Raw genomic sequence first — 15,133 nt, forward strand, 5'->3', positions numbered from 1 at the left:
CCTGAAGACCAATTTCAAGCTGTACAAAATACTGAAATAAATTGCTAAAATATGAAAATATTACTTTTGTGTATTGTGTTTTTTAGTTGAGTACATGAATAGAGCAAGTCCATGATATTTGGTATATTATGTATTTATCTATTTGATTTTTATCCTGCCTTTATTACTTTATAAGTAACTCAAGGCAGTGAACATACTTAATAGCAATATTAATAGCAGACTTATATACCGCTTCACAGTGTTTTACAGCCCTCTTTAAGCGGTTTACAGAGTCAGCATATTACCCCCAACAATCTGGATCCTCATTTTACCGATCTCTGAAGGATGGAAAGCTGAGTTTACATTTGTTAAGTTCATCACTGTCGTGCAAAGTTTAGCTTAATATTGACCAATCAAAGCAAAGCTTCTTAGGATTAAATTCAAAACCATAATTATTCTAGTGCTGTTCCCCATCCCCCATTGCTCCCTGAAAGTTGCAAATATGAGGAATGCTGGAATGCCATTTAACTTTGAATGGTCACTAAACAAATGGTTGTAAGTCATGGACTATCTGCATCTGTTTTGCTTCAGAGACTAGTGAATATCAGCTAAACCAGGGGTGGTCAAACTGCTGGCCCACGGCCGGATGCGTCACGCAGAAGCTGTGCCCACCCCAGCTCCGACAAGGGGAAAAAAGTCACGATATGTCACGAAATGTCATGTGACACGGCGAGTTTGATACCCCTGAGCTAGACACTTGCTAAAGCTGCATAAGCAGATGCATTCATAAATTCTTAGTTATTACTGATACTGATTTCATATGTTGTCCTGTTCACTTATTCTTTTGATCTGTTTCATAAGACCCACAAAACTGGCTACTCTAAAGATTGTTCATGCATGATTTGATAAAGGTAATCTTTTCAGTTTGGAAACTACAACATCCTCCTTTGTGCCAACCCATAGGGCAGTGGTGGCGAACCTATGGCATGGGTGCCAGAGGCGGCACTCAGAGCCCTCTCTGTGGGCACACGCGCCGTCGCCCCAGTCCTAGACCTTCAGCTGGGTTTTATAAAACCTTTTCGCTTTAGGCCTCCGGCTGCCATGTGCAAAAAAAAAAGAGAAAGGTTCAATCAGTCAATTTCAACTTCTCCTGGGAAAAAAAAAGATCTTGCAAAGTTGGAATTGATTGATTGAACTTTTTACTCCCACCCAGTCTGCCGTTACCACTGCAGCCACGCCCACCCAATGGGCCACACCCACCCGGCACTCGATGATGCATAAGTGGGTTTTGGTTGCAGTTTGGGCACCTGGTCTCTAAAAGTTTCGCCATCACTGCCATAGGGGAATCGGTGTTGACACTGATATCAATAAAGTAGGTGGTATTGAAAATTTCAGACATTTTTTTTATGATGGTTTTGGGGGGTTGTATTTTAAAGAATTTTATGACAGTTTTAAGTCTCTGCATTGCTTAAGGGACTTATTTTGTCTGAAACTCATGCCCATTTTCTGGAGATACAGCCTGTGCTGGGAGGCACGGGTTGCCCATTCTGATATCAAATAATATTGTTTCATTAGTGAAAATAAATGACAGTAAATGTAATTCACTTGGGAACTGTTCTGTTTTCAGAACACCTGCAAATATTCCAAATATAATAAAACATGTATTTAATGTTACAAAGGTAACATTCTTCGGTTGATGGTACAAGTTAGAAAAATACTTTAAAAAGTAGGTGCAGAATTCTAGTTGGCAGAGGCTTTTCAGTTAGTGGTGGACGTATCAGCTTACTGGAATGTCTGCTTACTCTCTATGCTAAGCTTGTTTGAAAATAAATTTAGCAATGATCTTTCAAAGAAAACTGAATAGGCTATTTCTGAAGCTTTGGAATCAGAAAGTAACAATACAAAGATAGAAACTAGCTATTGAACAAGATTTTATTAAAATTGTGATTGTATGCTGCTAGGAGAATAATTGTTTATAACATCTCTTTACACTCAAATTACTTTTTTTCTGATCTGAATACTGTGAAGAAGTCCTCTTAAATTTCTAACAGCAGGGGACAGCAGTATATCACACTAAAGCCAGCATAAGTCACAAATATAGAACTATTTTGTAGGTACAGTAAGCAAATGCTTTCAGATATATGGGAAGTGGCATCTTTTAGCAATTTTTAATGGAGAAATGGTGAAAACTAAGCTTATGCCAAATGTACTTGATTATTATCAATTTTGAAATATAATTGCTAAGGTTCTGCACTCTTCCAAAATGATTCAGAAGTGCTTCAGACCACTTTTTTGGTAGTATATATGTAGCTCAGGATTAAACTATGGAATCCTTGATGCTCTCTGAACTTGGTTGCTTGCTTTCAGACATTTCATTATCCAACTAGATAATATCAGTGCTAGAAAGGTAAGATTTGCTCTCTGTATACCTGCAGAAGCTTACTGTATACAGTATATATATAGTAGCATATAGTATATAGTATATACATCGCTTACAATAGCAGTCAAGTCACAATGAAAACTCAATCTTACAACTCATGGACTGACTCAACCGTAGTTTTAGCTGGGAAACTGAGCATCCCAGACCAAACTAAATCCCCAAAAGCTATGGAATTCCTGGAAACTTGGCATTTGGATAAATAACCTATCAATATGCAGAGATTAAACCATGCTTATACACCATTCAAAACAGACAATAAAAAAGCTAAGAACAAAACAAAAAGACCAAAAACATCCTCATCAGCAGCCAGCAATCGGAGGCCAGTTGGGAAGGTAGCAGAAGGTGATAATGTGACCCCGGGAGATTGCAACCATCAAAAATATATGCTGGTTGCCAAGCATTCATATTTTGATTATGTTACTCTAGGGATGCTACAAGAGTTCTAAGTATGAAGATGTCAAGTTTATTTTTAATTTTTTTTTAAATTTACTATATCAGACCAAAATAAATTTCATTAAATAAAATATTCCACTAATACTTTAATTAGCCAATATAATCTGCTTCCAGACAGGACTTAATCAGTACCTAAAGGTCCTCTGGAAAAATACAGTCTTCACAATCTTCTAAAAGGCAATCACCATTGGAGCCACCCTCACATCTAAAGGGAGAGTGTTCCTAAGTAAAGTAGCCATGATTGAAAAATAAGTCTTTTCTGGCTCCCATCTCCCATTATGGGAAATAACTTGGTTTTGGGGGGAGGATGAATAACAAACAGCTTCTCCCAAAAGAATGTAGCACATTATTTAATGAGAAAGGTCTGTGTGTAGCACAGTTGTTTCAGTGAGAAAGGCAAAGGAAAGAGAAAGTGTCAGGGAAAATGGGGGGACTTTTTAATAAGTGATCCAGTGTTCAGCTTACAGAAGTAGGCAGAAACATAAAAACTCTTGCCACAACAAAGACAATTCAAAAATTTGGGGACTTCCTGCGACAGGAAAGAGGGAAAATATACTAGGTGGAGAATCTATATCGTACACACGCCATACAAACACATTTACACTAAAGGAGCATTGCACAATTTCCACCTTATTTGGGAAGGAAGGATAAAATTGAACCATTCTGAACTGAAGGGAGAAGGGTGCTGGGAGGGAATTAGCTACTCTATGCAGCTTGTGCATAGAGTTCTTGTCCTCGCAGATCAGTGTTGGATCCTTCACCATTTAGAAGGGAAAGAAGATTCCTATCTACGGTATAACTGTTTTTTCAGTGCTGTTTGTATTGAGCATCAGTACCAAATAAAATCAAATTTGTTGTGTATCATAGTAACAAATTGCATGCCTCCTTCCTAGAAATACCATAATGAGAAAGGATTCTAGAAGATTGAAAGGTAAAATGTATGTTAGGGATTATATATTTCAGTAGGTATATTTAAGTATGCTCCTTTAAAATTTCTGGTTAATCTATGCCCACATCTGCCCAGTTTCATTTTTTAAATTAGCTGTGACGGTATTTAGAAAATACAGTAATACGAAAATATTACTGCATAAATGTGGAGGCCACTGAAACTTCACTATTGTAACATTTGGGGAAAGATAGTTCTCAGTTCTCAGAGTAAATTCATAAATACTTAGATACATATCTAGAAATTTATATACTCTGACTACTGCTTACATTTTGAAAATCAGAGAATGACAGTTATAAATATTGGGGTTCTGATGCTTTAGGAGATGACCAGGCTGAGCCCGAGGGAAGGGTCAAACACATTATCAGTTTCGAGGCCCTTCGGACCCACAAGAGATTTAAGTCCAGCCCGCCTTGAATTCCATTGATTTTTTATCACAGTCAATTTGCTTTGACCATTAGTAGTTCAGATTCTTGTAAAGAGCTTAAGCCTTCAATAAACCTTTATACAGGTAGTATTCGACTTACAACAGTTCATTTAGTGCCCGTTCAAAGTTACAATGGCACTAAAAAAGTGACCTATGACTGTTTTTCAAATTTACAACCATTGCAGCATCCCCATGGTCACATGATCAAAATTCAGATGCTTGACAATTGGTTTATATTTATGATGATTTGTCCTGGGGTCATGTGATCAGCTTTTGTGACCTTCTGACAAGCTAAGTCAATGGGGAATTTAGATTCACTTAACAACAGTATTACTAATTTAACAAATGCAATGATTCACTTAACAACTGTGGCAAGAAAAGTTGTAAAACGGGGCAAAACTCACTTAACTAATGTTTCACTTAGCAACATAAATTTAGGGCTCAATTGTAGTTGTAACTCGAGGACTACCTGTATTCATTTGAACTGCTTGGACTTCCTGATTTCCTGCCCTTGACAGATGGATTCTAAGAGAGGAAATGAGTCTTTTATCTCTACCCTTTTTCTGAAGGGAGAAAATGAGGGAAATCATACTACAAAATTTAATAAGGTGCAAATGGGATGAATGTAATCCATCGGCTGCCCTTTCACATTTTCCTGAACTATAATTTAATATTGTGATCAGAATTTAAATTTAAATAGCCCCAAATAAGCAGTTCTGGCCCTTTTTAATGTAATATATATAATGGAAAACTCCATATTTCCCCAAGTTTCTCTAAGTTCAATTTTTGTTTTAAACTTCCTGTTTTAATTGTTTTTGAAACAATTTTCAACTGCTCTTTTCACTAGAAAATTTAAGAGGAACAAAACTGTTGCAGCAAATGTCAGTAATCGTCTTTACATTAAGGTTAATTTAAGGTTGTTATCTCAGATCAGTGTTTTCCCCAGGATATACTTATTTAATTAGAAATCTCATTAAAAATAGAAAGTTGGGTAACTGATGGAAATTAAACCAAAAATTGTGGTAGTTAGGCGGTGTATAATAGCCTGTTAAGGAGAATGTGACTGACTGGAATCTGAAGAGCAGTATTCTTTGACCCCTCTTTCAAAGAAGCCATCTATGTCAAAATTGAACAGCCCTCTCTCAACAGAGGGGGAAGGATCCGACATCATCTATCATCATCTATCCTCTAACTCCAGTTTACAACACAGTCTGTTCAACAGTTCCAAGAAGCCTCCACACCCATTTGGACTACTCAGGTGACCCTGAAGACACAGATAAGCCTCCAGGTAGCTTTAATGACTCGCTAAAAGAATGCAAATGAATAACTGTCTGCAGGCATATAAAGATTTCCATTCCCCACCATCCAGTCAGAGCTGAAGAAGCTTCTTGAATGAGAAGCAAAACATCTTCAAAGAAAAACAAAAAAATCCAGTTGCCTCGTGAAAAAGTATCTTTGGGATAACTATGATTTGGATGATTGAGAATCTCCATAGACATACTAGTTCTCTTTAAACATGTACCACATGAATTTCAACATTTGTAGTGCTTAGGTAAGTGACATTCAGGAAATTGTGCTGCATAATAATTTTGGTCTTCTAATTGCCAAATTCCCAATAGCATGAACTGGTAGGAGTTTAATGAAGTTGGTAGTCAAACACTTTTGAAGGGTAATATCTGGCTGATGTTGACTGAGAAGTATTAGGGTTCATCCAGTGGTTAACAATTAAAAACTATTTTAATTGGCAAAACCAGCAGATGCAGCACTTGAAAATATATTTTAGGTGGAAAAAGAGATTTAAAAATCTGTTTGTATGATTCTCAATAGAAATTCTCAGCTTCACTCGGTCCAGAATGTAGTGGCACACTCAGTTTTGCACACACTGAGGCTTGCCCAGGTTACATCACTATTGCATGAGTTGCACTGATTTCCAATATGCTTATGAGTGCAATCAAAGTGCTGTTATAACTTCTGAAGCCCTGCATGCCATAGGGCCAGCTTACTTGTTGGACCATTATCTCCAAGGTTCTCTGCCAATCTCACCCAATCTGATAGAGCAAATTTGTTTGATAACTATGTAATCTTGTGGGACTGAAGAATCACAATGCTTGTCCTATGGAACAACACACACATACACACATACCTCTGCAAAATTCTGAAGTCTCCTGGTCTTCTGCAAAGCTGTGAAGACCTGGCTTGTTCCCCCCCTCCCCGAGGGTGGGCCCAGGATGGTAGCTGAGCTTAATATTGATGTGGTTTGTTATATGGTGCCTTGGTTAATGTATAATGATTTTTAAAATTTTGGCTTTCTGTTTGGTTTATAGAGGTTTAATTATATTGGATCATTGTCAGCTGTCCAGAGTTTGTACTGTATGTAAGAGAGCTGTGTGGGAAAGCATATTATTTTCTAAATAAAATAAAATCAATAAAATCAGTGTGACTCAGGAAATAATATTTTGATGAAATTAGTTTTCATAAAAACAATTATTTCTATACTTCTGGCGTTACAAAAAAAATCAATATCTTAATTCATTTCATTTGGTTTTAGTTACTATATTATGCTATCCAGTTATTTTGGTGTCTAAACCACAATTTATGGTTTAATATGATTGTGTAGCTAATTGAGCAAATCGTGGCTTAATGAAGCATGCAAATGGAGACATTGAAAAATAAGGAATGATTTGTGGGCTTAGAGAAAGAGACAAACAGATACACATAGCTATTACATTGCTGGATGGCATTATCAAAAGTATGTGATTATAAGCAGTTCATTTTGTGCTAAAGTATCGCAATCTCCAGAAAATACCATCTAATACGTTTCTTGGAACTGTAGCAAAATTTTGCCCTCATATTTTCCAGAAATTGATTCCGAACCAAATAGAAATAGCAGTGCCTTACAGTCAATTATAAAATGTACAAGATGTTATTTCCCATCAGTTAATTATCACAGATGTATTATTCATTTGAGCCTTCTACTAAGACTAGAGTATTCTGGCCTTCTTGAACTTGACTGCTTTTTTGTGTTCTCCAGAATTTTGTGCTAATCATTCCAAGCCAGCATAGTTATCTCAGCTGGAATATGACAAGTACCTTAATCCAATTTATTTGACAAGTAATTGATGCATCTGTAGGCTGATATATCTAACGGGAATTGTAATTGACATACTTGAAGTACATATTTGTAATCTAACATAGCTTTAGTTTGCAGAAAGTGATAGCAATCCTGTAGTGCGAAACTAGAAATAGTCAATAACATTACTTCTTAATATTAATTTATTAATCTTTAGGTTGCACCAGGAATCTTCATTGCTGTTGAGACTTAAAAAAACCTGAGCTTTGATGTGACTAGAATCAGTGAAAATTCAACTAATAGCTTCAAAGTTACCCCTTACAATTTCCTTCCTTTCATTTCCCTTCTTCTTAGTTCCTTCTCATTTTCAACTGACTTGCATACGCACACACTTTCCATGTGCAACTGCTGAGCTTGGGTGGGGGAGGTTGAGAGAAGCAAATTGCAACTTACTTTGGGATCCATGTGACTGTAGTTTCCGTTAGTTCCTTCCGCAAAATCTATATTAATCTGATCTTAAGTGACTGCAAACAGCTAATTGTATTATCATTATCTTTTTCAGAAATACTGTGAGGTAACAAGACAAGTGTTGGTACAGAATGAACCTCCCGGAGTTGAATACGTTGCTCCAAACGGTGAGTTAATCCTGCATAATTTATCTTAACTTTTCGCTTTACACAGGGCTTTTCAATAACAACTAAAAACAATGTGCTACATTATGATACATTCTAAAGTATTGAACTATACTATCATTTGCAGTCAGAAAAAAATTCCATGATTGTGATAATTTAACACATTTCCCTAGTGTTCCCTAATTCATTCCTAATATCTACCCTACAAATTGTGTATTCTATTTCATGATAAGTTTGCATTTACTAAGAATAATATATATATTATTAAAGTCTAAAGTAAAAACCTTGGGCCAGTCATTTACTTTCAGCCCAACCTATCTCATGATGTCATTGGGTGGAAAAACAGAAAGAGGGAGCACAACGAACATTACCTTGAACCCCTAAAGGAAGGATGAGAATATAATTCAAATAAACAAACAAATAAAATGGCCAAGAATAAAAACATTAAACAAGCAGGATGGGAGTTTACTTAGCTGGCCATTAGCAGAAAGGAAAAGAAAAACCCACCAGCCTAGAAAAACGACATATGGAGGCTGGTGCAGTTGGTAGCATCTTGTGAAGAGGCAGGTGTCAGTCTAATAAATTGATGATATATAATTGATCATGCCCTTTGCATAAGTCATTTTGTGAATGGAAAGGGCTTTTGAGGAGTTTTTTTTATGAAAGATCCATGTTCTCAACATTTCAGTGTTCTGTAGCTGAAAAAGATAGGAGACCCTCAGCTTATAGCAAACCAGGCCATCATGTCACGTCCAACAAATCGTGGTTGTGAAAACCTTAATTTAACATCAAGTATGATTGCAGTGAGTTCCTTCACCTCGATTGAATAGTCCCATAAATAACTTGATTCAAATGTTCAATGTGACCTGATTGTGCTCTTATCATTTTCCCTCTTTATGGCTAAAAATAACTTAAGAAATAGGGGACTTTTAAGAAATGACAGAGGAATAATTGTTAATTTCCCCCCTGCCTCCTCTAGCAAACAAAGCTCTGTCTCTACAGACATACTTCAGTGAAAAGAACAAATTTAATCTTATTATAAATCTCACCTATATTTTGGCTAAAAATGTCATGCAGAGGCAGATTTTTTCAGTTATTACTATAGGTGTATTCCCCACATTTATTTTCAGCAAAAAGATTTTGCAAATCTGTTTCATCAGAAGTGGCAATAACATAAAATAAGCAAGTCCAGATAGTCCTTATCTTACAACAGCAATTGAGTCCAAAATTTCACAGTTGTTAAGTGAGTTTTGCCCCATTTTACAACCTTTTTTGCCAAATTTGTTAAGTGAATCACTGCAGTTGTTAAGTTAGTAACGTAGCTGTTAAGTGAATCTGACTTCCCCATTGACAGCTCTTGTCAGAAGATATCAAAAGGTGATCGATCACATGATCCTGGGACACTGCAGCCATCATAAATACATGCCAATTGCCAATCACGTGACCGTGGGGATGCCACAATGGTCGTAAGTGTGAAAAATGGTCATAAGTCACTTTTTTCAGTGCCATTGTAACTTCTAACAGTCACTAAATGAATGGTTGTAAGTTGAGAACTACCTGTATGTAGACCAGCCATCCAAATATATATAAACTTCAACACCCAGGAACATGAGCAATGGTGACAGTGGCTACAGAGTTCTGGAAGTTAAAGTCCACCCATAAGGACATTGCCTATATTAGGGGAGGCTTATGTAGATCAATACTGAAAAGGAGAGTCTTTTTCAAACCTCCTTTAATTCTTAAAACCCATAAGAGAGCTAGTTTGATGTAGTGGTTAAGGTGCTGGATTAGAAACCAGGAGACTGCAAATTCTAAGGCACAGAAATTACTGTAGTTGGGTGATCTGGGGCAGCCACTATGTCTTAGTCCAGATTACCTCACGGGGTTGCTTTTGTGGGGAAAATAGGAGGAGGGAGCATCATGTATGCCACCTTGAGTTCTACAAAAAGATGGGATATAAATCAAATAAATGAATAGGCCCTCACATTTTATATTAAATATCTTATATGCGTACCCCAAATGTGAATGCAATCCAAAGTAGAATTTTAGGGGTGTCTATGGGAGTGGCATGTATTTTGCAAAGAAAAAAAATATTCACAATGAAAACCTAGGAAATATTTGTAAGGAAACAGATATGAACATGAGTACTCCTTTTGTTTGAATAACAAAGTTTGGAACTGATGCTTTCTATAAATAAGAAAGACAATCCAAATCTCCTAATGTTATTTTATTATTTTAATTTTTCTCTCTTTGCAGGAGTCCTGTTGAAATGGCATTAATTGCTGTGATTATCTCCATATGCATAGCTTTTCCGGATACAGGATGGGCAACAAAACCCACAACCTATCATAGTATTTGCAAACTAGTGAGTCTTCTGCAAACATGAAATAACTTTGGGATTTCTTGAAAAAATGGGAAGAGGAGAGATCATTTATTTAAGTGGTAGTGGCTGCAGCAGCATATTAGTTCCAAGAGATTGATTTAAATGCCAATAAGAATCCAAAAATTACCCTAACATATTAGAATGTTCAACTGTTTTATTTATCTTTTCATTTTGCAGATGTTCTTTAAAAGTACAATTAGTTTCTTTATGAATTTGAATTTTATGTTTTTAGGGTGGGGCACAGAAAGGGGAAAAATGATTTAAAGTAGGGATAGTCTGTCATTCTCTGGCTGTTGTTTATTTCAACAAAATCTGAAAGGCATCTGGTTCCCTATTTCTTTTAGTTACATAGAACCATCATTATCTAAGGAGATTCTCAGTCATCCCAGTCATGCTTGTCCCAAAGGTGGTTTTTCAAAAGACAACTGGACTTTGTTTGTTTTTACTTGAAGACATTTCGCTCCTCATCCAAGAAGCTTCTTCAGTTCTGACTGAATGGTGGAGAATGGAAGGATTTTTATAACTGATTTATACAACTGAAGAGGCTTCTTGGATGAGAAGCGAAATGTCTTCGAGGAAAAACAAAGTCCAGTTGCCTTTTGAAAAAGCGCCTTTGGGATAGGTCCATCATTGTATTTTCCTCAACATCTTGCTCCTGCTGCTTTCTTATAATGGAGTGCATTTCCAAAACTATATTTTAATCTGAGATTTCTTTAAAAAATGTAATGTATGTGTTCATATTATAATGCAGAGGTAGCTTAATATAACATACTACTTGAGTCCCTGATCCACCCAAGTTTAGCCAACTCTCATAAGCAGAGACTCATCAGTTAATGTGGATGGGGCCAATCAGTCAATGCCCACATTCTTTTTCCTGTTCCTATAACTTACCTATTGCTGGTGGAATGGTTACATGTACTATAAAGAGTCCCAATATGCTCAACTAAGGTTTGGATGGCAAAGGACGTATGCACAAAAGGAGAATCTATGACCAGTCACTTTCCCATGATAATTATGCTACTAGAAAATGGAATTAAGCAATGTCTGCAAAGTCATTGATTTCTATCGTGGAAGAGTCGCAGGTGGGAAAAGTTTGAAAAACACCAAAGTAAAATGAATTCTGGTCACATTTATTAGTAGTTTTCCTTGAGTTACAGTGCTATAGGAGTTGATATGTGAAAAAAATCACAAATCATGATGCAAGTTGATTACTTGCATAAGTATGCAGTGTCAAGGTTTTATAGTTAAGGCATAGAAGATACATACACAACACATGCATACATACATACAAACACACAAACACACTATCATTCTTATCAAATCAGCCATGCTCTATATTGAACATTATCTCCCCAAATCAACATTTGATTTCATTTGCTACAGTAATATCACACAGAGCATTTTAAAATTGTTATTTGATGATTCCTGGGGTTACTTAGGATATGTAATAACAAATGCATAATATTTTATGAAAGTAATTCAAGATGGGCAAACATAGTTAATACTCCTTCCTCCTTTTCTTTTCCCAACAATAAGTAACTTGTGAGTTAGGTTGGGCTAAGACCCATGGCTAAGTCACCCATTTGGTTTTCACATTTAAGGCTGGACTAGAACTCAGTCTCCTGGTTTCCATCCAAGTGCCTTAACCCTAGACCAAACTGGCTCCCTAATATAATAATAATACCAATACCAATACCAATACCAATAATAATAATAATAATAATAATAATAATAATAATAATAATAATAATAATAATAATAATAATAATAATACAGTAATTTTTCCACATTGTTCCAGGTTGTTTGGCTTTCAAAATATAGTTTACAGTTTATAATAAGGAATAATATGGCAGGCTTTTTTCAGCATGATACGCAGATACTTTGCAATTGCCAGATTTCCCAGCCTTTATTACCTTCAAAATTCTGAAAGTTGTGTTCTCAACATATCTAGATGATACCATGTTCAGTAAGATTTTTCCATGGCACTTTATCATAGATATAAAAATGCTTTATTTGTTGGAATCTTAAGCTCAATTTACGCTTAGTTATGTTTAAGACACACATGATAATTATAATGAGGTTGTATTATTAGTATTATATTTAATTAATTGAATAAGTCTAACTATTACCATAAGAATGCCATAAGGCACATTACATAGGTTCATTACTTTAAGTTACTTATAAATAGTAATAAAGGCAGGATAAAAAAATCTAATAAATAATTAAGGACGATTTGCTCTATGTAGGGATTCAACAGATGAGATGAAATTAAATATATTTCCTCTAAATTTAATTCTACTTAAATACGTTTATGGCATTGTAGTATGATATAATATAACATATCTTTAGTATCTGACCTTATCATTTCCTATATGTTTCCTGCTACAGAAAAAGAGAAGTGCAGATTGCAATGGGAGGAGGCTGAGTTCTGTTCTAGAAGACTTGCCTGCTGGGATAGAGGAACTCTTCCTGGATTCCAATGTTATACAAACTCTTTCAAATGCATCTTTCGCACAGTATCATGTCCTACAGAACCTCAGTCTGCGTGCAAATGGGTTGGAACTCATTGAACCTGGGGCATTTCTTGGCATTAGGAATCTTAGTCTGCTAACTGTGTCAAACAATTTTCTCTCTCTCAGTTATTCTGTAACAGCATCTGCTTTATGGACTTTGACTTATCTGAGGAAACTGGACCTCTCTGGAAACCAGCTTACTGAGCTTATGATGGGTAGACTGATCCAGCATTTGCCTTCTCTAGAATCCTTGTCTTTAGCAAGGAATGCCATCATGAGGTTAGATGACTCTCACTTCAGAAATCTGCCCAATCTGCAATATCTGGATATACAGCAGAACTATATCTTTGAAATTGAGACTGGGGCATTTGAAAACATGCCAGCTCTGCAACAGCTTAACCTGGCCTACAACAACATACCTTGCATTGTGCAGTTTGATCTAGTCCAACTTCGGGTGTTAAATGTTAGCAATAATCACATTGAATGGTTCTTGTCTGCAGAGAATGATGCTTCTTTTGAACTGGAAACACTAGATCTTTCCTATAACCAGCTTCTGTTCTTCCCACTGCTGCCCAAGTTAAATAAATTGCAAACTCTGCTGCTGACACACAACCAGATGAATTTCTATGACAATTTTTTCAATAATTCAAACAGCTCGGTTCAGCTATTATTTCTAGATGGCAATATCATTAACATCACCAACCAAGAACTTTGGAAAGAAAACAATCATGGCAATCTCTCTTCCTTAACATTTCTGGATATGAGCTGGAATGAGTTCTCTTATTTTCCAGTCCACTTTTTTGAGGGGTTAATTTCTCTTCTTTATCTGAACCTCAGTCACAACTGCTTAAAGACACTGAACATAGAGGACAGGAAAATGCTAAATACTCTCATTGACTTGGATCTCAGCCACAACCTGCTTTCAAAGCTACAGATGAATTTGGATTTTGAAGGCAGCTTAACCAATCTCAGAGAGTTTAATCTTAGCACCAACAATCTACATGGCTTGCCACATCAATTCTTTATCTATGTAACAAAAATCACTACAATTGACATCAGTAAAAACCCAATCCAAATTTGTTATCCATATAGTGCTACAAGCCCTGATTGTGTAGCTTTTACTTATGCTAATTCCTTAAGGAACCTTGCATTGTCTAGCTGTAACCTAAGCATGTTGCCCTGCCATTTCTTTGAGGGGACTTCCCTCACATTTTTAGATCTTTCTAATAATCCTAGGTTGCTTATTAGTGGCTTGGGAACTCTGATAGGTATCTCTCCATCCATTCAGATACTCTATCTTAGGAATACTGGCCTCTCTGCTGCAGGCACAAAGATGGACTTTTCTGCATTTCAGAAACTGATAAATTTGGATCTGTCTGGAAACAGTTTGGCATATTTCCCAGAATCCTTAATAGACCTTAAACTTTATACTCTAGATCTCAGGATGAATTTCTTCCATACCCTACCTCAATACATCATAGAAAAACAACTTGGAAAGAGTTTGCGTGTGATCTACCTCAGTGAGAATCCTTATGATTGCTGCAAAATGGGTTGGTGGGATACTCTGCAAAGCCATGAAACCATACATATTGGAGATAGGACTGACGTCACTTGTAATTACTCATCCAGGTTCATCAGTGCAACAGATATACCTGAATCAATTCATCATGATTGTAGGTGGCTAACAGCTAACATGGCTTTGTTGTATCTGGTGCTTATTCTTCCTACCTGTTTGACCCTGCTGTTTACTTTTATCATCATCTTTTTAATTTTCAAGGAAAAAATTCTTCAGATACTAAAGAGGAGGCATAAGAAACCCAGCCCATACTGAAATTTGGTGGCAGAAAAAAGCAATCTAATCTGACAGCACCCAATAATGGGTTTAGAAGGTTACATTTGCAGTCACATATTTAATTCTAATAAGCCATAACTTATAGTAATGATTTACATGTCTAAATATGACCAAATTTTATATCCAAACACACAAGTGGCAGACAGCAAAAACCATAAAGTTGTAGTATGGGTTAAATTAATAATAGGTAGAAAAGTCTTTATGGTTAAAAGTAATGTATATAAGAGATTTATACTGGGAATAAGCCATGACATTTGAATAAATCCAACTCTACAGTTTCTTGGGCAAATTTGGAACTTTGTCTATAAAATACTCTAATCTTCTTCAGATGTTGTGGTCAAGTTTTATTCTTTGGTTGTTTATAAATTTATAAATAAATTTTTGAAAAATTATCGCTATCTTCAGTGTTTTGATTAGACAATGTATTTTTTTTTCTGA

The 15,133-nt window shown here is 36.0% G+C and overlaps 1 protein-coding gene across 1 annotated transcript; it reads left to right on the forward strand.

Annotated features, from left to right (window-relative positions):
- The first annotated feature begins 7,935 nt into the window (after positions 1–7,935).
- On the forward strand, positions 7,936–15,048 carry NRROS (negative regulator of reactive oxygen species). Its single transcript, XM_015824233.1, has 3 exons — positions 7,936–7,950; positions 10,204–10,312; positions 12,719–15,048. The coding sequence occupies exons 2-3, from the start codon at positions 10,217–10,219 to the stop codon at positions 14,672–14,674; spliced, it is 2,052 nt and encodes a 683-aa protein (XP_015679719.1). The 5' UTR covers positions 7,936–7,950; positions 10,204–10,216; the 3' UTR covers positions 14,675–15,048.
- Positions 15,049–15,133: the final 85 nt, after the last annotated feature.

Source organism: Protobothrops mucrosquamatus, unplaced genomic scaffold, assembly GCF_001527695.2.
Source record: "Protobothrops mucrosquamatus isolate PMUCROS unplaced genomic scaffold, P.Mucros_1.0 scaffold2170, whole genome shotgun sequence".
In the NCBI taxonomy this organism is placed as follows: Eukaryota; Metazoa; Chordata; class Lepidosauria; order Squamata; family Viperidae; genus Protobothrops; species Protobothrops mucrosquamatus.